General features: G+C 36.7%; 2 protein-coding genes across 16 annotated transcripts; one reads left to right on the forward strand and one right to left on the reverse strand.

The window, feature by feature from the left end:
• Positions 1-208: 208 nt before the first annotated feature.
• On the forward strand, positions 209-1,288 carry LOC107620353 (uncharacterized). Its single transcript, XM_016322526.1, has 2 exons — positions 209-461; positions 528-1,288. Exons 1-2 carry the CDS (start codon positions 209-211, stop codon positions 1,286-1,288), a joined length of 1,014 nt encoding a protein of 337 aa, XP_016178012.1.
• Positions 1,289-15,238: 13,950 nt separating this feature from the next.
• LOC107623969 (sugar transporter ERD6-like 16) lies at positions 15,239-20,441 on the reverse strand. 15 transcript variants are annotated; one of them, XR_002355422.2, is made up of 8 exons: positions 18,835-19,613; positions 17,792-17,922; positions 17,219-17,278; positions 16,558-16,623; positions 16,394-16,480; positions 16,155-16,174; positions 15,547-15,755; positions 15,239-15,421 (listed from the first exon to the last, which is right to left on the reverse strand). XR_002355422.2 is itself a non-coding variant. In XM_088507206.1 (8 exons), exons 2-8 carry the CDS (start codon positions 18,854-18,856, stop codon positions 15,415-15,417), a joined length of 393 nt encoding a protein of 130 aa, XP_088363332.1. In that variant the 5' UTR covers positions 18,857-18,897; positions 20,327-20,441; the 3' UTR covers positions 15,239-15,414. The 15 variants fall into 15 exon arrangements, 12 of the variants coding, with proteins under 12 accessions (XP_088363332.1, XP_020969049.1, XP_088363355.1 ...); XR_015907032.1 differs by having other exon boundaries at positions 15,678-15,755; positions 16,366-16,480; XR_015907033.1 differs by having other exon boundaries at positions 16,366-16,480.
• Between the last annotated feature and the right edge of the window lie 1,941 nt (positions 20,442-22,382).

Consider the following 22,382-nt stretch of genomic DNA (forward strand, 5'->3'; position numbering starts at 1 on the left):
ATAATAATAATAATAATAATAATAATAATTAAAGTGAGGAGGATATTGGGTTTTATTCTTTTGAATTTTTTGTTCTTTTTTTTTTCGCAAAGTAATTTTTTGTTTTTTTAATTGAAATTTTTATTTCCGATGACAAAGGTGGTGGGTACTAACAAACAAACAATGTACATGTTGTAATTAAACAACATTTTGAATTTTGAATTTTGAAATGGAGAGGGGAGAGAGCGGGGGAGAGTCTTTGAGGGTGGCACAAAGCGAGGCTGCCGGCCATGCCGGCGAGAGCAATAAGGGGGAGAGTGGAGGTGGGCATGCATCAGGTGAAAAGGAGGAAATTAAAGGAGACAATAACAAGATTCAAGGTCAGCGGATATCGTTCAAAGATAAAGTTGTGGGTGCCTCAACAAGGAGATCTTTGGAGGTTGCTGATTCTCTTGATGGGGATAAGATGGCTACAGTAGTTGGTAAGTAAGGTGATTCGGAGATACCAACTGTGACGTTCACTGAATAAGCAAAGGAGATATTCGCAGAGCCCTACAAAGATGCCATCGTGATCAAAGTTCTTGGAAAAAACTTTAGCTATACGGCGATCACGCACAGGCTTAAAGGAGTCTGGAGAACCAAAGGAGGATATGAGATACTAGATGTCGGTTTTGGCTATTTCTTAGTCAAATTTGATCTCTTGGAGGATAGAGAAAAAGTTTTTCTTGGAGGACCATGGATGATTACTGGTAGTTATGTTGCGGTTAAACCTTGGAGTTCTTCATTCAGACCTTGTGAAAACACTTTTGGGTCTACCATGGTTTGGATAAGAATCACAGGTTTAAACATTAACTATTATCAAGAGAGAGCCATGAAAATGATTGCGTCAGCTGTTGGCAAACCGATCCGCATCGACTTAGCCACCAAGTCTGCGGAGAGGGAAAAGTATGCAAGAGCATGTGTGCAAATTAACTTGGGACTTCCAGTCATAAAAAAGATTCAAGTTGATGGTCATATGTATGACATAGAATATGAGCACTTGAATTTAATTTGTGAAAAATGTAGCTGCTTTGGGCATGTAACAAGAGAATGTGCGAAAGAGAAAAACAATGGCATTGGGAAGGAAACCATGGTGAAGGAGAAAAATTTGCCGTCACTGTTTTCGGTGGATAACAACGAGAAAACGGCAGAAGGTAGTCAAATTCCAGTAAAAAATCAAAATTTAACTTTTGAATTTGGAATTAATGCCAAATCAATTCCAATTATGGAGAAGCATGGAGCAGCGGGTCTTGTGCATGATAATTTATAAGAATCACGTATGGATAGGGATACTCAAGCAAAAGAGGGTGAATGGGTTACAGTTAGTAGAAAAGGCAAGGGAAAAGTTAGTAAAGGCCCCAATGTGGTGCCAAAAAAAGCCAATGTAGCGATATGCTCCAATTTAGTGAGTAAGAAATTTTCTTTTGGGTCTAATAACATGCATGCTGGATCCTCATCAAATGCAAAGGTGGAGTCTAAGGAAAAGAAAGATCCTCCATCCATGCTTGGCTCTTTGGGAACAACTCAGGTGGCTTTCAAGGATCAGAGTACTCCTTTTTTTTTAAAGCAGGGCACAAAAGGCAGCGTCCTATTTTACTTCAAAACTCACCTACTAAAGCATTGTCAACGGATTCTTGAGTACAAAAAGAGCTTGATAAAGCTAGTGCAACAACAAACTTGGAGAACCAACCTCAACAGAAGAATGATGGTTCTGCGGCGCAAGTCCACCAAAAGACAATTGGAGATAGGGGTCCATCAACGTGAGGTAGAATGATTATAAATTCCAATTATTTAATTTATTTTTATGGATTGTGACCATTTAAATATTATTAGTTGGAATGTAAGGGGGCGTCAAATAAGATGTCTCGGGTGCACTGTAAGGAGTTAGTACGAAAATTTCAACCAACTTTTTTTATTTTGGTGGAAACTCATATTGGGTTTGAAACTATGAAAGAATTTTGGGGGAGATTAGGCTATTATCCTGTAGGGATTGTAGATGCTGTTGGACATAAGGGAGGAATTTGGTTTCTCTCTGCTAATTTAAAATTTTCTTGTAAAATTCTTTGGGTTATGAATCAATGTGTAACTTTGGAAATTGATGGTGGTGGGCGAAGATGGATTTGCAGTGCAGTTTATGGCAGCCCTCAAGCCACTAATAGAGTAGAATTATGGAGTCATCTGCTTGATATTGGTTTGTGCATTCAGGACCCATGGGTGGTGGTTGGAGATTTTAATGGAGTGTTCATGAGGTGAAGGGGGATAATTACTATTCGACTCGCAGTAGTGTCTTTGCAAGTACTCTAGATTCTTGTGGTCTTTTTGATCTGACAACCTCTGAAAGACGGTTTACTTAGTTCCGTAAAATTCAAGGAAACAGAGAAATTGCAAAGAGATTGGATAGAGCTTGCTGTACTACAGAATGACTCCTTCTTTTTCCAGAAGCTTTTGTTGAAGTTCTCAGCCGTTCCCACTATGATCATTGTCCCCTACTTATCCGATGTCAAGGAGTTCCTATCAAGAAAGGAAACCGGCCTTTTAGATTCCAAGCGGCATGGGCAACGCATCCTGATTACAAGGCCATTTTTCAGAAATCTTGGAATAGTACAGACTTTGGCATCCATAGGAAGTTGTTGGGGTTCAAGAAGCTTCGTTGGAATTCAACTCTACGGTCTTCGGCAATATTTTTATTAAAAAGAGGGAATTGGAGTCTTATTTGAATTGTATTCAATGGAAAATAGAAGTTGATGATGATCCGATTTTGAAGCATAAAGAGGAAGAATTGAGAGCTGAGTATAATCTAGTTTTGGCCCAGGAAGAATTGCTTTGGTACCAGAAGTCAAGAGATCAATGGGTTCGGTATGGTGATAGAAATACTAGCTTTTTTCATATGCAAACCATTATTAGAAGAAAATCTAACAAGGTTCATGGGTTGCTGGTCAGTGATGGGTTCTGATCTGATGATCCGGAAGTTTTACAAAGAGAGGTTGTTCATTTTTTCAAAAATATTTTTTGCTCTACTGAGCCTGTTGAAGTTAATTGCATGGGAGAAATTCCTATGTCATCTCTTAGCCAGGATGCTTGTGATAATTTGTCTAAACCAGTAACAATTTTGGAGGTTAAAGAAGCTCTGGATAATATGAGCTCGTTCAAAGCTCCTGGGCCGGATGGTTTTCAAGTTTTTTTCTTCAAGGAATATTGGGATGTGGTGGGTCATGTGGTGTGGCGTACTGTTCAGAAAGCATTCTTAGGGGAGACTTTAAGCCATTCTTTGTTGGAAACTTTGATTGTTCTTATCCCTAAATGCGACCCTCCAACTAGATTGAAGGATTTTCGGCCAATAAGCCTTTGTAATGTAATTTATAAGCTAGTGACTAAAGTGCTGGTTAATAGATTACGACCTTTTTTGGATGAGATTGTTAGCCCAACTCAGGGAGGGTTTATACATGATAGAGGAGCGCCTGATAATATTATTGTGGCCCAAGAAGTTCTTCACTTTCTTAAGCGGACAAAGTCTAGAAAAGGAGCTATGGCTTTTAAGATTGATTTAGAAAAGGCTTATGATAGAGTTGATTGGAATTTTCTTGAGCACACTCTTGAATCTTTTGGCTTTCCTTCTCTAATTATTCGGCTTGTAATGAATTGTGTTCAGGCTTCAAATCTTTCCATCCTTTGGAATGGGAATAGATTGGGCAGCTTCCAACCTCGCAGAGGGCTCAGGCAAGGAGATCCGATTTCTCCTTATTTATTTGTTTTGTGCATGGAGAGATTGGCGTGCTTCATTTCCAAACAAGTTGACGAGGGTATTTGGGATGGTGTGGCTGTTTCTAGAGGAGGACCTAGAGTTTCTCACTTGATGTTTGCAGATGACCTCCTCATTTTTTGTAAAGCGAAGAAAAATCAAGTTCAGAATGTTGTGCACACCTTGGAGTTGTTCTACAAAGCTTCAGGTATGAAGGTTAACATTGAAAAATCTAAAGCTATTTGTTCTAGAAATATCTCTAATAGAAGGAAGGAAATGTTGTCTGGTGTTTCTTATATTTCTTTTACTAGTGACCTAGGCAAATACTTGGGGGTGAACCTTAATCATCCTTGAGCTGCTAGGTCTATTTTTTTGGACTCTTTAGAGAAGATCAAGAATAGGCTGGTTAGTTGGAAAGGTCGGCTCCTTAACAGAGCAGGCAGGCTTTACTTAATTAAATCTGTTGCTTCTTCTCTTCCTATTTATCAGATGCAAGTGACTCTTTTTCCTACTTCGGTTTGTAAAAAGATTGATTCTGTGCTTAGACAATTCTTGTGGAAGGGAAAGGCGGGGGAGCATTGCTTAAATTATGTCAAGTGGAGCAAAGTTGTCACTCCAAGAAAATATGGAGGCTTGGGAATCAGAGATACCCAGTGTGTAAATTTTGCTTTATTAGGAAAGTTTGTTTGGTAATTACTGCATAATAATGATAAGCTTTGGGTAAGAATTATGTTGGCAAAATATTTATCTGGGAGGTCTTGCTTTTCACCCAATTTTTCTAATAATGTTTCAAGCACTTGGCGAGCGATTTATAAGACAATAGAAAAGCTTCGTGATGGTTTTGATTGGTGTACAGGCAGGATGTCTCAATCCTTTTGGTATCATGCTTGGCGACCATGTGGAACACTAGCTCCTTTGGTTCCTTTTGTGCACATCTCTGATTCTCACTTGAAGCTAAAAGATGTCTGGTACCATGGACATTGGCGGTGGGATATTCTTTGCACAATGATTCCGGATGAAGTTAAACTTGATTTGATGCTTTTTGATCCTATCAAGCAGGCAGGAGATAAAACAGGTTGGTTTTGGACAAACTCAAATACTCTCACCTACTCGACTAAAAGCGGGTATGAATGGCTATTGAAAAAGAAATTTGGCTGGAACGATAATGAAAATTGGCTTTGGCTTTGGCGCTTGAGAATACCGGAGAAGATAAAGTGTCTGCTCTGGTGTTGTCTCAACAACGGAGTTCCCACAGCTAGTTACCGGTTTCAAAGAGGTCTTGCTACTTCTGATTTTTGTCAGCGATGTTATCTTGCTCTAGAGGATATTAACCACTGCTTTAGGACTTGCCAAAAAGCTCGTCAGATTTGGATTAGCTTAAATTTGGGAATGACCGCTGAGGACTCTAGTTTGGATTTTGTGTCTTGGATTAGTTCTAATCTCAACAAAAATGAGTTTCTCTTTGCAGCGGCCTTTTGGTGGATTTGGAGGGATAGGAACAATGACATCTTCCATCAAGATGATCCATGGAGTAAGGAGAAAATTGTTCACTTAGTTCAACATGCTACTCGCGATTTTTCTAAGGTTGTTACCAACCAAAAATATATTATTCCTTCCTCTTTACAATATAACTGGGAACCACCTCCAATGAATGTATGTAAAGTGAACTGCGATGCAAGCGTTTTTGAAAATGGGCAATTAGCTGGCTTTGGATGTATTATTAGAGACAGCATGGAAATTTGGATGAAAGGTTGTTCTGCCAGTATACCTCTTTCTAGTGTTCTCTCTTGTGAGCTTCATGCTATTTGAAGAGGGTTTGTTATGGCTTGGGATTGCGAGTGTAAAGAGGTCATATGTGAAACTGATAATCTTGATGCATTTCTTCTTGTTTTGCGAGGCACAATCAGTATGATTACGAATGACTCTGATCTGCTTGACAAAATCAAAGAGATGTTTCAGCGCAATTGGACAGCTACTTTAGTGCTCATCCAGCGTACAGCAAACAGAGCGGCTGATTTAATGGCTAAGACTGCTGCTTTAAACAAGCAGGTGTACCTAGAGTGGTTACAGCCCCCTAATAATTTAGACATTATTATTAGAGAGGAGTGCTACTCTTTCTCTTAGGTGTTTTTTCTTTGTGTTATGTTTAGTAAAAAAAAAAAAAAACAATGTACATGATGTACAAGAAGAGAGAGAGAGTAATAGAGTTTGCTGCATCTTTGAATTCATGTGTGGCTTTTTTATTGATTTTCTCCTCTTTTTATTCAAGAAAAAGCTTTTTTATCATAAATAATAAAAATGATAATATGTATATTAATATAAATAATATTATAATAATTTTATAAATAATAATATTAAAAATAATTATAATATTGATATGAATTTAATTTGATTATTTTAAATTATAAAATAAAATTTATAATTTTATTTATAATATTTTTGTGTAGTTGCGTTAATTTTATGTATAGAGTTTAAATTTTATGTATAGTTGAGTCATATGTTAATGGACTCTAAACCCAGTAGATTCTATACTAACATCTTAAATGTTTTATTTATAACAAGAACTAACATCTTAATTTTACCTACCCTCTTGAAGCCTTCTTCTTATCCTTTTAACATTTTCCAAAAAGCCCAACAATATAAGGCCCATGATTATATTGAATCATTAACCATGTTAAATAATAAATATAATCACCCTTCTTAACAATTCAATGCCATATGGTTGATAGGAAAACTTAAGTTTGAACATACGTTGTAAAAAATTTCTCCAAGAGTGGAGCCTCACGCTCTCCAGAAGTGGAGTTACACTGCTTCGATAAGCGAAGCTCTTAGATCAAAATTATAACTTAAGTACAGTTCAAATATAAGTCTGAAGATAATCACGAACAATTAATAGAAACAGAGAAAGGTATACAACCCAACAAGGCTAGTCATGAAAGGCATAGAGAATGCAGCCATGGAAGGGGACGTCCTAGACCTAGAAAAATCTCCAGCTCAACATGGAGACAACACAGATCAGAAGCTAGTCGGCCGGGTGTTGACGGAAAAGGTGCTAAACACGATTACAGTGAGCAAAACGATCCTCAATATGTGGGGAGATCCAAAGGGGCTGGTGATCACCAATGCAGGATCAAACTCCTTCATCTTGAACTTCAAAAGTCAGGAGGAAGCCAGAAGAGCATATGAAGGTGGACCATGGAGAATAGAAGGGCATATGCTAAGTCTGCAATGGTGGAGCTCAAACCTGTCCATAGATGAAGTAAACTACAATCAGCTTCCTATTTGGGTCCAAATACATGGTTTACCTTATGATAAAATTAACATTAAAAATGCTGAGAAAATAGGAGCCATAGTAGGGAGAGTGATAAGTGCAGAAGATCCCTTTGTTGAGGGAAACATGCTTAGATCTTTTCTGAGGGTCAGAGTGAAGATAAACATTCAAGCACCATTGAAAACTGGATTTTGGTTTAAAAGGAATGATGGAAGCCATTCATGGGCTGAATTCAAATACGAAAAACTGTGTGATTATTGTTATAAGTGTGGGAGGATTGGACATGACAAAAGAGCATGTGAGGAGGAGCTACTGAGATCATTATTAAACCCAGAAATCCCTAGATATGGGCCTGAACTCACAACTCCAGGGCTGAGATCAATAGAGAATGAGGCAAGAAAGGCAGGGATAAGGAGGAGGAAGGAGGAACAGAACAACTGGGTGGAGGAGCTATGGGAGGCGCGTGAAAGAAGCTGGCAAGGGAGGGAGTGGCTGAAAAGACAAGCACAGAAAGACAGAGGGGAGTCAGGCCTAAGAAGTGTGAGAAGCTCTCAAGCTAGTGCCTCTGCCAAATCTTGGGACAGATTAGCAAATCCACAAGAACAAATGGGGGAGAGACAAGTGGCAATACAAGAAGTGCAAGATTAAGATAAAGGGGCTGATGATTATAGAGTGAACGGTGAGAAGCACAATAATAGCTTTGGTTCAAAAGATGATGAGACAGCAAATCACAAAAAAGGAAAGAAGGAAGAGGCTACCCCACAAAACCAGCAGGCCAGTGAGTCAGTATCAATGGGAAACGTGAAGGAGGCCAAAGGAAAAGAAAAGGCAGAATACAATGTGGAGGATAGCAGCAGGATTCCTAGGAAGCATAAAGAAAAAAGTGGGCCAAGCATAAAAAGAACAGTCATTACAAAAAGAGGGGCATGGGCTTTCACTAACCAAAGGCCCAATAGAAATAGACAACAGGTTAGAAGTGGGCCAATTGAAGAAGAAAGGAACCTTACCATTAGAGAATTATTGAAGGAGTTCAACAAAAACATGGCTGAAGAAAAAAGAAAAAAAATCACAGAAGAAGAAGTAGAAGAGGAGGCCCACAATAGAAACAAAATGGACATAGATGGATTAATGAGAAAATACAAAATAAATGAAAGAGAGTCAGAACAGAGAGGCAAGCAGATAGTCACAGAGAGCGAAGGAGGCTTCTATTATGTAGAACTAGCAGAAGAAGAAGAGGAGATAGAGCAGAAGAACAGCAAAGCAATAGTAGTGGCCAGAGAATATGAAATAGAACTTGTTCAAAGAATGGAGGAAAAATTACAGCTTAAAAGAGGAAGAGAAGAGAACCCACTGGAGCAGACTGCAGGATTTGGGATGGAAGAAAAGGAAGCCACGCAGATGTGGAGGGCCAATAAGAAGAACAAATGGAGCAGAAAAGCAACAGAAGGAGGAGCTCATGGGGAAGGACCACAGATCAGACATGACTTGGAAGACTCAATGGCTGAGGAGGCAGGCCTACACATGCCCCCAACTCAACCATGAGCATAATAAGCTGGAACTACCACGGGGTAGCGGCTCCCGCGACAGTTTCTGAACTGCACAGCATGTGCAAGCAACTAAAGCCTGCAATAGTATTTCTAATGGAGACTAGAGCTAGAGAAAGTACTATTAAGAAGTTAAAAAAAAAGATTATATTTTGAGCATGTATTTCACATAGAACCCCGGGGGCTGTCCGGAGGGCTATGCCTTTTGTGGAATGAAATATATAATATTAATATTTACTTTTGGAGTGATAACCATATAAAAGCCCGTATTGATGATAGAAAAGGAAAAATATGGGAGTGCAATTTCATATACGGAAACCCATGTTTTGGAAGGAGAAAAGAGCAATGGAGAGCTATCACAGTGAACAACAACAACAAAGGGGAACCACAACTATTCATTGGGGATTTCAATGACATTTTAAGCCAAGAAGAGAAAATAGGCCTACATCCAAAGCCACAAAGTCAGGTAAGGGAATTCAGGAAGTTTGTAGATATGAACTATCTTATGGACTTAGATATTAAAGGAGGAAGATTCACATGGTTCGGAAATCCGAGGAATGGATTTATCACAAGGGAGAGGATAGATAGGGCATTAGTTAATTGGGAATGGAGAGTCTTATATCAGCAGGCATCACTCAAAGCTTTGCCGGCTATTAGTTCTGATCATTGCCCATTAGTGTTGGACATAAATCAGGTTCAAAAGATAGATAAGAGCTTCAAATTTGAGGCATTTTGGACCGATCATGAGGAGTGCGAGGATATAGTAAGAAAGGGATGGGAAAAGGAAGACGTCCAAGGATGCGCCTGGAAAGGAATTACAACAAGAATGGAAAATTGCAAAGAGGAGCTTAGGAAGTGGAGCAGGAGGACAATAAAACGAGCAGACAAAGAAATTCACAAGCTGAAGGAGGAACTAAAGAAGCTACAAGATTCAGATTTAACACAAGAGAAGCAGGAGAAAACACAGCAGATAAAAGAGAATATAGCTACATTATGGAAACAGGAGGAAAAATATTGGGGGCAAAGAGCCAGGTTGAAATGGCTAAAATGGGGAGACAAGAACACATCTTTTTTTCATGCCACAACCATTCAAAGAAGAGGAAGGAACCGAATCGAAAAGCTTAGAAATGAGGCGGGCTCATGGATAGAGGATAGGAAAGAAATTATGAAGCACATCGAGGAACGATTTGACGCGCTGTTTACATCAAGCAACAACACGAATTGTGAATCAGTCATAAGAAATATTCCAGTAAGAGTCACGGAAAGCATGAATAGGGAGCTGATCTCAGAGGTCACAGAAGAGGAAATCCGAAAAGCAGTTTTTAGCATGGGCAGCCTCAAGGCTCCTGGACCAGATGGCCTGAATGGACTATTTTATCAAAAACACTGGGAGATAATCAAGAAGGAAGTATGTGCAGTAGTCAATTTTTTCGGAATGGGTTCTTGCCGGAAGAGATTAGCGAAACCATAGTAGTTTTAATTCCAAAGGTCAAGGATCCGGAAGATCTCAATCAATTAAGGCCAATAAGTTGCTGCAACTTTATTTACAAAATCATAACTAGGGTCATAGTGTTGAGGCTGAAAGGGCTCCTCTAGGAGATAGTGTCCCCAACCTAGAGTGCTTTTGTGGGAGGAAGACTCATACAAGATAATGTAGTTATTGTTCAAGAAGTTTATCATAGCCTAAACAAAAAAAGGAAGAGAGGGATCGCAAATCATGGCAATCAAGTTGGACATGAACAAGGCATATGACAGGCTTGGATAGGATTTCCTTGAAAAGGTGCTCATAAAACTCGGGTTCGCTGAAAAATGGGTTGAGTTGGTAATGAAATGTGTAAGGAGTGCAAGTTATAGGGTAAAGGTTAATGGAGAGCTATCGAAGAGGATCAAGCCTCAGAGGGGCCTTAGACAAGGGGATCCATTATCCCCATACCTTTTCATTTTAGCAGCCGAGGTATTCACGATCCTAATGCAGGATGCAAAGGTGAAAGGCAATATAACAGGTCTTAAAATAGCCCCAACAGCTCCAGCACTTACTCACTTGTTGTTCGCAGACGATTGTATCATATTTGCGAAAGCGAATGAGGAGGAGTTATTTCAGATTATAATCGTGCTAAATGAATACACAGAGGCATCCGGACAAAGGATCAATATGAACAAGTCAGGCATTTCCTTTGGAAGCCAAGTATCGATACAAACGAGGGTAAATATAGAAGAGATTTTAGGAATGAAAACATGGGACACGCCAGGAAAATACTTGGGGTTACCATCTATGTGGGGAAGATCTCACAACAAGGCTCTAGCATGGATTGAAGAGAAGATCATGAATAAACTAGAAGGATGGAAGGAAAAGTTGCTGAATCAAGCAGGCAAAGAAACACTAATAAAGGCTGTAATTCAGGCAATGCCATCATATATCATGAACGTCTTAAAGTTCCCTAAGAGTTTTTGTAGGAGAATTTGTGCAAAGGTAGCAAGATTCTGGTGGGCAGCATCGGGGAAGGAACGGGGCATCCATTGGAAGAAATGGGACAGCATTACTGAGAGTAAGAGAGATGGGGGACTGGGGTTCAAGAACTTGGAAAAGCAAAATACTGCCTACCTTGCAAAACAAGCATGGAGGGCATTGAAGAACCCGAATGCAATTTGGGTACAAATCCTGAAATCAATTTACTTTCCGGGCGGCAACTTTTGGACAGCGAAGGGTAAAAAGGGCGCGTCATGGGTCTGGAAAAGCATACTACATGGAAGAGAGCTACTAAGGGAAAACGCAAAATGGAGCATAGGAGACGGTTCCAACGTCAGCATTTGGAAAGATAATTGGATTGCTGGAAGGAGCGGGCCTCTGAATACAAACAGCACAGATGATGCGAGGGTAAAGGATCTCATTGTAAGTGGGGAAGGGTGGAATAAAAGGAAGATTGAAAGCAAATTCTCCCAAGAAATCTGCAAAGAGATTCTTAGCACCCCAGTTAGTGTAATGAACAGAGAGGATAACCTGTATTGGCCATGGAGGGAAGATGGAAACTACTCAATAAGAACCGGATATTATGCTGCAAGGAGAGTTGGGCAAGGCATGAAATTTGGAAATCCATCAACAAGTGAAGATAAAAGAGAGATATGGAAGGAGGTGTGGAGAATGGAAGTCCCACAAAAGATTAGAATGTTTCTATGGAAAGCATGTCATGATATATTACCAGTAGGCTCTAACTTATACAAAAGAAAAATGGCATCAGATCCAGTCTGTCAAATATGTTTAAAAAGTTCAGAGAGAGTAGAACATGCACTACTACTATGCAATTGGGCCAGGGCAACATGGTTCGGAGCGGAATGCCAATGGACCCCAACAAATGAGACAGTTACCTCAATCGGGAATTGGATGGTCGAATGCATAAAGAAATTGAGAGCAGGTGGTGGAGGGGACCAGGAGAGGAGAATCAGCAAACTAGGATTTCTCATGTGGGAGATATGGAAAACGAGGAACAACAAGCTATTTCAACAACAGGAGGTAAATCCTAGATGGACAATTTGTAGGGCAACAGCACTAGAGGCAACATAGTGGAAACTAGTAGATAAACAGCAGACACAGAAAACAGAAGTAAATAGGAGCAAAACTAACCTGCTGAAATGGAGACCTCCCCCTGAGAACTGGTTGAAAGCAAATGTTGACGCAGCCTTCAAGAAGGATATTGGAAGAGGTGCAATATCTGTGGTAATCAGAGATCATAAGGGGAGGATCATATTAGGTTTCTCAGGAAAAATTCAGGCCAAATCAAGTATTGTTGCAGAAGCTCAGGCTATAAGGCAAGCATTGATCATAGTGAACAATCTACAAATAGGCAAAACTCTAATAGAATCTGACAATTTAAAGCTAGTTCAAGCAATTAAATCTAACACAGCTTTAGGTGAGGCGTTGGCCATAATCCAAGACATTCATATTTTAATGGAAAGCCTACCTGAGAAGGGAATAACGTGGACCCCCAGGAACGGAAAGCAGTGGCCAAAGCAGCAGAAACAGACACATTACAAGCAAATTGGAGCATCAAACCACCTATAGACATACAAAGCATCATTACAAGAGAGGCTCAGATGTGAAGCAACAATTACAAAAGAACAAAAAGAAGATTGTAATAAGGCAGATTGGAGGTGCTTGAACCAGGCAATGAGAGAGGAAGGTTAGGGATTCATCCAGATCATCAATGATCTGAGACAGAAGATCAGCATGCAACCCAAGACGATTCTAGTTCACAGATGGTGCTGTGGGATTCGGAGGCAGAGGGGGGCAGTGTGGTTTTAGGGGCTGCGAGCTATGGAGGTCGCAGAATCCAAGTCCTTGGTAACGACGGGCTGCGAACTACGGAGGCTGCGGAACCCGAGTTCTGGGCAAGGGAGAAAGTGGGTCGGAGAGGGATCTCCTTGCTCCGAACTTCTGTCGGGAAGAAGGTGGGACGAATCTGTGCTAGACGGCGAGGGAAGGCGATGTTGGGGAGGCCCGGGTACTGCTGAGGAGACAAGGTGGTGGGGGAACCCGTCGTCGTCCTCAATGCGGTGGCGCCAGCACCATGCATGGGTCGCCAGCTAGGTGCAGAGAAGATCCTCCATAATCTTCTTACTCTCGCGGCAAAGAAGACAGGAAAGGCTCGAACCAGGTCACAAGATAGGAAAGGCAGGTTTTATCCAGATCCTAAATGATCTGAGACAGAAGATTTGCATGCAACCCGAGGCGATGCTGTTGCAGAGTGGGCGCTGCGGGATCGAGAGGCAGAGGAGGACCAGGGCGGATTCAGCGGCGGCGACCTATGAAGGCCACGGATGCCAAGTTCTGGGCAAAGGGAGCGCAGTGTCGCTGATATCCAGGCTGAGGCTTCGAAGGGAATTTGGCGTGGGGTTCTCTCACTGCTCTAAATTGTGAGGGGAAGTAGTGTATTCGAGTTTGGCTAGATGGGGTAGGAGGGCGCTGTCGAGAGATCCGGCTGCGACTACGGTGACAAGACAGATTGACGGCGGCCAAGTTTTCGAAAGTCCTCAGCGTTCTCCTTCCGGCGGCGTTAGCAACCATGCAGGGGTCAGATTAGTTCGCCGGCTAGCTGAAGAGGAAGTACCAGGGCGCAGCACAGGCTGATTCGAATCTCTCACTCTTGCGGCAAGGGTGACATACACCCATGGATAACGGGTCGGTTCGGAGGCATGGATCTCTGTTCTGGACCCGGGCTTTCTGTTGGCCCGGGTCCCCGTCCAAAAAAAAAAAACAATTCAATGCCTCATCATGACCAAAAAAAAAAAACATTCAATGCCCACGTGATGCAGAGCAAAAGTAACATAAAAAGTATTGACAGTCTTCGGACCTTGTCTCTCATAATGAGCAGTTGTTATTCTATGGCTTTGACAGCACATACATATATGTGTAGAAGAATTTTTCTTTTTACATTATAGAGCTCGCCTATGTATAATGTGCCTCTAGGAGTGGCAACGGAGTGGGTAAAGGTGAATTTTTACTCTATCCGACCCGTCCCGCCGTACTACAACCCGCATAGAACCCGCTCCACTTCTACTCGTGAGTAGTAAAACGTTAAATCCTAATTCGCCCCTGCAGTTGTTATTCTATGGCTTTGACAGCACATACATATATGTGTAGAAGAATTTCTCTTTCTACATTATAGAGCTCACCTATGTATAATGTGCCCCTAGGGGTGGCAACGGGGTGGGTAGGGGCAGGTTTTTGCTCTGCCCGACCCCGTCCCGCCGTACTACAACCCGCATAGAACCCGCCCCGCTTGTATCCGTGGGTAATAAAACGTTAAACCCTAACTCGCCCCTGCGGATACCCGTCCCGCCCTACCCGTCCCTATAATTATTAAAATCCAATAAATAAAACTAAATTTCAAAATTTATATAACCATTATCACATACATAACATAAATTAAAGTAAAAATTTAAATATGATACAATATTATTAATCATTTACTAATTATTTTACATATATTATACATATTATATATTAAAATTATATATATTATATATATAGCGGGGTGGGTAGGGGCGGGTATTACCTAAACCCGACCACGGTTCGCCCCGAGCAAGTAGGGGCGGGGTAGGTACCCGCGGGTTCGGGTGGTATTACCATCCCTATGTGCCCCCACTTTAAATTTTAAATGTACTACAATAAAATAGTATTTTGACGACGCTTAGTGACGGCTTTTATTGTTGGTAAATTTTTTCGCAACTGTTAAAAAAGTGTCACGAATTTTAGCATTGCCATATGACATAGTGACAATTTTGGACTACCATTGGAAAGATGTGTCGCTAAATTATTTGTGACGATTTTTTCACTAATTTGTAACACTAGTCAATGTGTTTTTTATACTATATTTCGTGACGGCTTAAAACCGTCACTAAGTTAATAAATTATGTGATAATTTCTCTTTATATTTTGTGACTTTTTAAATTATCACAATATTTTGAACGACAGTTTGAAACCATCACTATGTTACTAATTTCTATAAACATCCCCAATCTCTCTGGTATCAAGTTTCTTATTTTTGAATACTTGTGGCATTTCAAAAATGCCACAATCTTTATAGCAGCATCACTTTTTGTTTGATTTTTACCAAAATTATTTTCATTGTAAATAATAATAATTTATATATATGTATACAAATACTATAATATCAAAAATTTCCTTCACAAAAGTAGAATTCCACAAAAATACCAACATTGTATTTCAAAACATAAAATAAAAAATAAGAGAAAACTAAAAATAAAGAAAAATCCCTCTGGGATCTACAACATTTAGTTCAAGGTGTTCATCTTCTTCCTCTTTGAATTGCATAAGCCTTCTCCTTTTAATACCTGCAATAATATAGAAAAAATAAGAAAAAACTGAATATATGTCAATTCAGCAAATTGTTGAGTATTACACTCTAAACAAATTGACCTATAAATATGAAAATTTTATCAAGGATGTTAGAGTCAACCAAAAAGATAGAATCAACCCAAAAAGAAGTGATTCATCATCATCAGCTCTAAGTGATTTCAAGTATTCAACTATTGAGGCTACTTGGCTTTGATGTTGAAAACGCTTTCATAGTTAGAGAAACTGCATTACATTGCACGTCATCTGCCGGCCTCTGAGAGTCAATAGCGACACGTTCTATAGTCGAAGTGACAATAATTTCTTCTATTCCTGAATAAATCAATTTACAATAGACCATTTATGCACCAAGCTGTTAATTAATTTTGAAAGAAAAACAAAACACAATCTAAACATGCAATTGCTTCCTAAAATCATGCACTACTTGGCCAGCAGCGGCAATGTGATTCTCTTTATCAACCAGGGCACTATCCAACTGCCTCACATTTAATTTCAAGATCAAGTTGGTGAATTTCATATAAACCAGAAGGAATCATTACATTAGACAAAAATATAAGTGTATATCAACAAAATTCGGCATGAGATGTCTTTTCATCCTTATACATACATGTGCAGAAGAGATTTATATTCATCACACAGATCTTGTAGAAGAACTAAGGTAGGAAATTGTGCTGAAATGCTAGAAGAACAAGAGAAAAATGGGAGACTGACCTGTTCGCAGAGCGCCAGAACTGCACATTAAAGAGAACAAGCATGTAAGAAGACAATTTCAACTCACACAAATGCATTAAGTAAATCAAAGAGGAAGGTTTAGGTGACAATTAGGAATAAATCATATCCACAAATTAGCAAAATCAAATGCGTTAAGACACTTGCAAAATAAAATAATTATATAAAGTAATTATCTTTCAAATATGATTACTTGCTATACAAATGTATAATTAAGTTACATCATCTGCCTCTTGACATATATCAGCATCTTTTCCACAAAGTGTTCTCAATGCTGCCTCGAATTCTTTTCCTCGGTCTCTCTTCACCTGCAGTCAATTTTTGGTCAGTATTCTCTGATGTTTTCACTTTTGAATGACAATGTAACTGAAAATTAGTTTCTTACCAGCCATCTAGGAGACTCTGGAATGATAAAAAAGACCCAAAAGCAACACAAAAGTGGGTATGAGGCCTGCAAAAAGGTGCAAACACTAACCTATTGAGTCTTCCAGCATAGTATCTTAAGTTTCAATTTCTAATCTTTTCAGAATTAACATTCAAATAGGGAAGTAAACTAACCAATTAAAGCTAAAGTCTTTCATGAGAGTACATTTCCAATTACAAATGAAACAGATACTGCACCACAAATCATGAACTACAATAATTTCAAATGTCCCAGTTTGAGTTCCCTTTTCTTTACCTTACAGTAATTTTTATCCATATATTAACATGGAGCCAAATGCACTCCAAGACAGAAAAAATGGAAGATCCAACAGTAGAATAATTAATTAATAATAGTAATAAATATATTATTAAATAACAACAACAAACAAAAAAATGACAAGCATATTCTATCCTATGAAAAAAATTATAAATATAATACACAAATTCAGATATAGCAATAAAGCTTCTATGTCTCTGTATCACAATTTCAGAATTACAATCTAAAATAAAATTTTCTTCATTATTTTCTTTTTCCTTTTATGATTTTTCTTTTCCATACACGAAACCTAGCTAAGAATCAATCATAGTAAAGTGAATTACAGCTGTAGGGTGACAGAACAGACCTTCAGAGCTTCACCATGGAGAACTAGACTTTCATTTTCTCGCAAAGATCGATTCAGCAACTTGGAAAAGTCAAAGTTCCAAATCCAAATAAAAAAACAAATTAAATATAGTCAAAGCTCCAAATCAAATGAAGCAAAGCAAACGTGTTTGAAGTCTGCATTACTATTTTGTTTCAAGTTTTGTTCATTCGAACTTCAATTACACAATAAACTAGTTAGCTATTGTAATAATAAACTTTCCTATTCAATTCAATCCTATATGCTACCTTTATATCTCTTACCTATTATTAGGATAAGAAACAATGATTTGCTTTTAAGAATTAAAATAAAAGTACAAAAGAATTATTACACACAGCAGCAGAGGATTAATTAAACATATAAATTAGGAATATATGTACACCTTATTCTTTCTCATAAAAAGCTTTTACATTTTCATGACTCTCAAACTATATTGCAGGACAAATATTAAGTTTACAAACAAATGAATAAGAATTTCATGATTGCACAAACCTTAAAATTGAAACTTAACATACAGTAAGATAGAGACTCAAAGGAATAAGCATAAAGGTTTACCTTGATTTCCTTAGATGGACGAAGCATTTCGTCGAACAGGTCAGATGCATAAAGACACAAATGCAAAAGTTCAACCATAATTGTTTCACTTAGCTGCTCTGTTCGTGATGGGGAAAGAGAAGAAAGGTTTGCTAGGAGGGCAGAGAAGATGATGGCATGTCGAACAGATTTCACAGTAAGTATAATTCGAACTACTAAATACTAATGGTAACCATTATTTATTGATTTAAATGTGCTGACCTTAGAGCTCTTGTACATTAATTATTTCAAATAAAAATAGAGACGATAATTAATAAAGTATACCAATCCAACGAACAAGAAAGAAGCAATATGAGATACTAAATCTTAAGATTTAAGATCCTTTGTTAGGGACCAAACAATAAGCAGTCTTGGTTTTCTTATTAAAAAAATAAGAAAAAGACATGGAAGCAACCTATAAAAGTCATCAATACTGTTATAAAGATTCAGGCCAATGAATATATTATTATTAAGAAAGAGGCTGAAAGTTAATTAAGTTTTATACTAGTTAACTAGATGAAGAACAAATTAAAAACAATAGTCCAAAAAGTTTAATTAAAAAGGAAAAGTTTAATTTATTATTTTATAATAATTATCAACATTCCAAGATATATACATGTAATTTTCTAGTTCACCTGGCCCTTATTATTTTATTTCAGTTTACATATATAGCTAAGATTTTCTGTTTTGAAATTATTGAAACTTATGGTTTGAAATTGACTATTTTACTAGCTAGTGGATAAATGATCATGTCCTACTGTTAGCTAGCAACAGCAAAGTAATTCAGTAGCAAAATAATATAATAGACTAACCACAAAATTTAACCATAAAAGGACAATTCACTATTGCTTCCAATCTCAAAAATTTAATCATAAAGAGACTAACCACTATTTTATGGAAGGCATCAGTTGAAACAGTATAACTTTCTAGCCATATAACTAATCAGATGTAAATTGCTGATATAAATATATTAGAGAAGTAATTCAAAGCTCAATGAGTTAAAGAACATATAATAGTAATTTTACCTCCCTGTATGCACGAATGCATTAAAGAAGTGGCTCCTTAGCCTTGAGGTTACTGTTTCCTTCCTGCTTTGCAAAATAACACCAAAAATGATTTTTATACCTCATAAAAGTAAAATCCTAGATATGTACTAAGGCTTAGAAACTAGTTTGAGATATGTACCATAAAATTTTTCTATTGCCATCATGCTCTACAAGCCTAAAACTTAATTTCTTACAGCATAATTAAGTTATTTTCTTTCTTTTTATTTCTTTGCTTTGGCTGACAAATGTCTACAGTAAATAGAGAGACAATCCATCAAAAGTAGATATCACAGAAATTAAGTTTTAGAAAAATTAGATACAAAAAATCAGCGAGAAGATGAAGGAACAGCCACTAAGTTCATGAATCAAATTCTACTTGTCTTTAAAGCAAGAACTAGAATAAGTCAAGGGCATTATCATTAAATTGGTCCTTCTAAGTCAAACAATTCATTCATTAAACAAGAGAATTTAGTATGCAAACTTTACCAACCAGAAATAGTAAAACCAACTAGAAATTTGGTTAAAGCATTTCATCGAACATGTTGAGTGCTATTAAAACTCAAAAGAAATAAGAGAATTTAATTAACCAGAAAAATAAGATTTGAAATGCACCAAACCGTCAATTACAAAAATTGAACAAAATTGAACCAGAAATCGAAAGAGCAAATGAAGAATTGAAAATCGCACAACTGCATAGAGGTTGATTGAATTGCTAGTAAAATTAAAATGAAATCAGAGAAACAAGGAGGGAAAAAAAAATCTACGTACCCTTACAATATGTGATACGTGATAGGTGAATATGAAGATTTATCCCAGAATATAACAATTAGGGGTGGCAATATGTATCCTACCCGCGGGTACCCAACTCGACCCCACCCGATCGGGTAGGGTTGCCAACCCGATCCGTAGCGGGTAGGGTAGGATGCGGATAGGGTTCTCGTGCGGGTCGGGTAGGGTGTGGATTGAGCCTCAACCCTACCCGACCAACCCGCACTCTATATATGTTTATGTTATATACTTATATAAAAATATGTTTTAAGTCGATGTTGAATCAAAGACCTCTCACTAAATGCAAAAGATCCTTAACCACTAAAAGAAAATTATTAATTGATAATTTAATTTTTTTTTTTACATAAAAATCAGTTCTATTTCAAATTATCATCAAGTTATATAATAATGTTGTATATTTTTTGTAACCCGCGGGTAGGGTCGGGTACCCGCAGGTTAAGAGCGGTTAGAATTAGGGTTGGGATATTCTCAACCCGCAGGTAGGATAGGGTTGAGTTTATATAAAAATATCAACCCGCGAGTAGAGTTAGGATTGGATCAAAACCGTACTCTACCCTACCCATTGCCACCCCTAATAACAATCCTAACCTTTAAATTCAGTCTTTGAAAAAAATCAAAATCATTATCAAATCAAATAGCGAAGGGACGAGGAAGAAAATGAAGAATATAAAGAACCTTATACCCAACAATGAAGAAATCGGAAGAAGGAACCTTGTCGGAAAAAGGTTCTACCAACACTCTTCCTGGTGGTGAAGGGCGCAGCTAGCTTGAGTAGTAATTTCAATGGCTAAAAAATTTAGATACCGGATGAGTGATATAGCTTAAAATTATAATTTTTGACGGTTTTTTTTGTGTTAAAAAATAAAAAATATTTAGAGTACACAAATTGGATCAATTTGTACTCTCTAAATTAAATGATTTTATATTTTAAAAAAATACTACAATAATTCACAATTTAAAAAAATACTTTTATTAATCTAATATTAAAAAAAATGAATTTCAATCGCAACAATTGAAGAAGGACAAAGTAAGTTTCAGTGCGGACCAATAAGCTAACTATTAGATCAAGCCAATTTAATTAATCGTATTTACCTTTTAAAAATGAAAACGGTTGACCGTGATTAACTTAACGTAGCTAACTTGTTTATTTAGAATAGTCATGACCCCACTACAAATAAACTAAGCCCAATTTTTAAAGCCCTAAATCGGCTAGCCCCTAAATCCACTTTTTTATTTTTTTGTTATTTTGACTATTAGTTAACCTAATCAACTTTAGTTCTTGTGCCGTCATTCTCTTATTCTCTTAAATTCTCTTCTTGGTTTCATATTTTCAACCTTCTTTTTCTATTCCTTATCTAGTGGTCATCTTCTTTTCATCAAAAGGTAAATTTTTAAATTCTCTATATTTTTTATATAATTTTCTATGATTCTATATATCTTTCAATTTCATTATTTCTCTTTTTAATATTTTTAATTACAAATATTAATTCAAATAATTATAATTTAAATATTAATCTAATTTTTAATTCTTTTCATAGTTTATATATTTTATTTTATTTTCAATTTAGGAATGTTCAGCGTAAAGCACTCTAATAAACCAAACTCATGCAAATATTACATAGATTATTCAAAGATAAAAACATTATGTCCCATTTGTGTTACTGTATAAATGGAACTAGGGTTCATCGAATTTGAAATTTTAATAGTAAATCGAATTAGTCTATACCAATCTAGGATTTAGGTAAATCGATACAAGGTAGCACGTTGTTTTCATATAAGCTACATGTGTGTTTGCTTTTTATGTAATTCTATGACTCCTAATTTGATTTACATGCCAACGTGTTTTAAGTTTAATTGACTTATCTTTATTCGATTTACACACAAACTTCTATGTATAGAATTTAAATTGACTTAGATTCAAAATTGCACTAAAATTTTTTCAAATGAATGAAAAAAAAAAAAGTTTAGTGATTAACTTTATGTACTCCTTACGTATTCTAAGAATAATATTATCATCAATATTAAATTAATAAAAAAATAATTTAAACAACGAGTAATTTAAAAATTTTGATTTTTTAATTTAAATAATTTTGTCAACCAAATTTTATTTTTTATCTTTAGAAGTGGTCAATATGAATTTTACTATTAATATCTTTGGTTTTTTAAGTGGGATTTATTTTTAAGTTTTTAGTGTTTTTTTAAGAACTAAATAATCTTGTGTATGACTAATGTTTTGGTTTGATTTAAAGGTAATTTAAAATTTTAATACTAATTATTACCACAATATTTATATTTATTATATCTTATTTGTTAATATTTAATCATGTCTTCTATTAATAGAATATTAATAGGTAATTTTGTATATATAATATATAATTATATACACTATTGTGTTAATTAATATCTTAAGATTAATTCTTTGTAAAAAAATATGATATAATTTCTAAGATAATAGCTCAGCATAACATATTTCAATTAATTTCTTTAACACATTACTAATAATATTATAATAAATTATTTTAAAATTTTTGAAAAAAAAATTGTTTAGTGCAATATGATTCGAAAAGAGTGAATTCAAATTTTTGTAAATTAGGTTTTTATTATTTTATATAAACATTATACAAGTTTAATTTTTGTAGTATTTATATATAATTTTAATTTTAAATTATAAATATTAGTATATCAGTATGATTGATTCTGTCTTTTATTATTAAATAAATAAAAAGTAAAATTAGTTA

Source organism: Arachis ipaensis, chromosome B10, assembly GCF_059453495.1.
Source record: "Arachis ipaensis isolate K30076 ecotype BB chromosome B10, ASM5945349v1, whole genome shotgun sequence".
NCBI lineage: Eukaryota > Viridiplantae > Streptophyta > Magnoliopsida > Fabales > Fabaceae > Arachis > Arachis ipaensis.

Bases quoted from the DNA above. Each gene is read 5' to 3' on its own strand.
- LOC107620353 (XM_016322526.1), top strand. From the start codon at position 209: ATGGAGAGGGGAGAGAGCGGGGGAGAGTCTTTGAGGGTGGCACAAAGC. The intron at 462-527 runs GTAAGTAAGGTG...AGATATTCGCAG, and splicing joins TAAGATGGCTACAGTAGTTG to AGCCCTACAAAGATGCCATC.
- LOC107623969 (XM_088507184.1), bottom strand. From the start codon at position 18,856: ATGCATTCGTGCATACAGGGAG. The intron at 17,923-18,834 runs GTAAAATTACTA...CTGCCCTCCTAG, and splicing joins GCATTCGTGCATACAGGGAG to CAAACCTTTCTTCTCTTTCC. The intron at 17,279-17,791 runs GTAAACCTTTAT...GACTTTTCCAAG, and splicing joins GTCCATCTAAGGAAATCAAG to TTGCTGAATCGATCTTTGCG.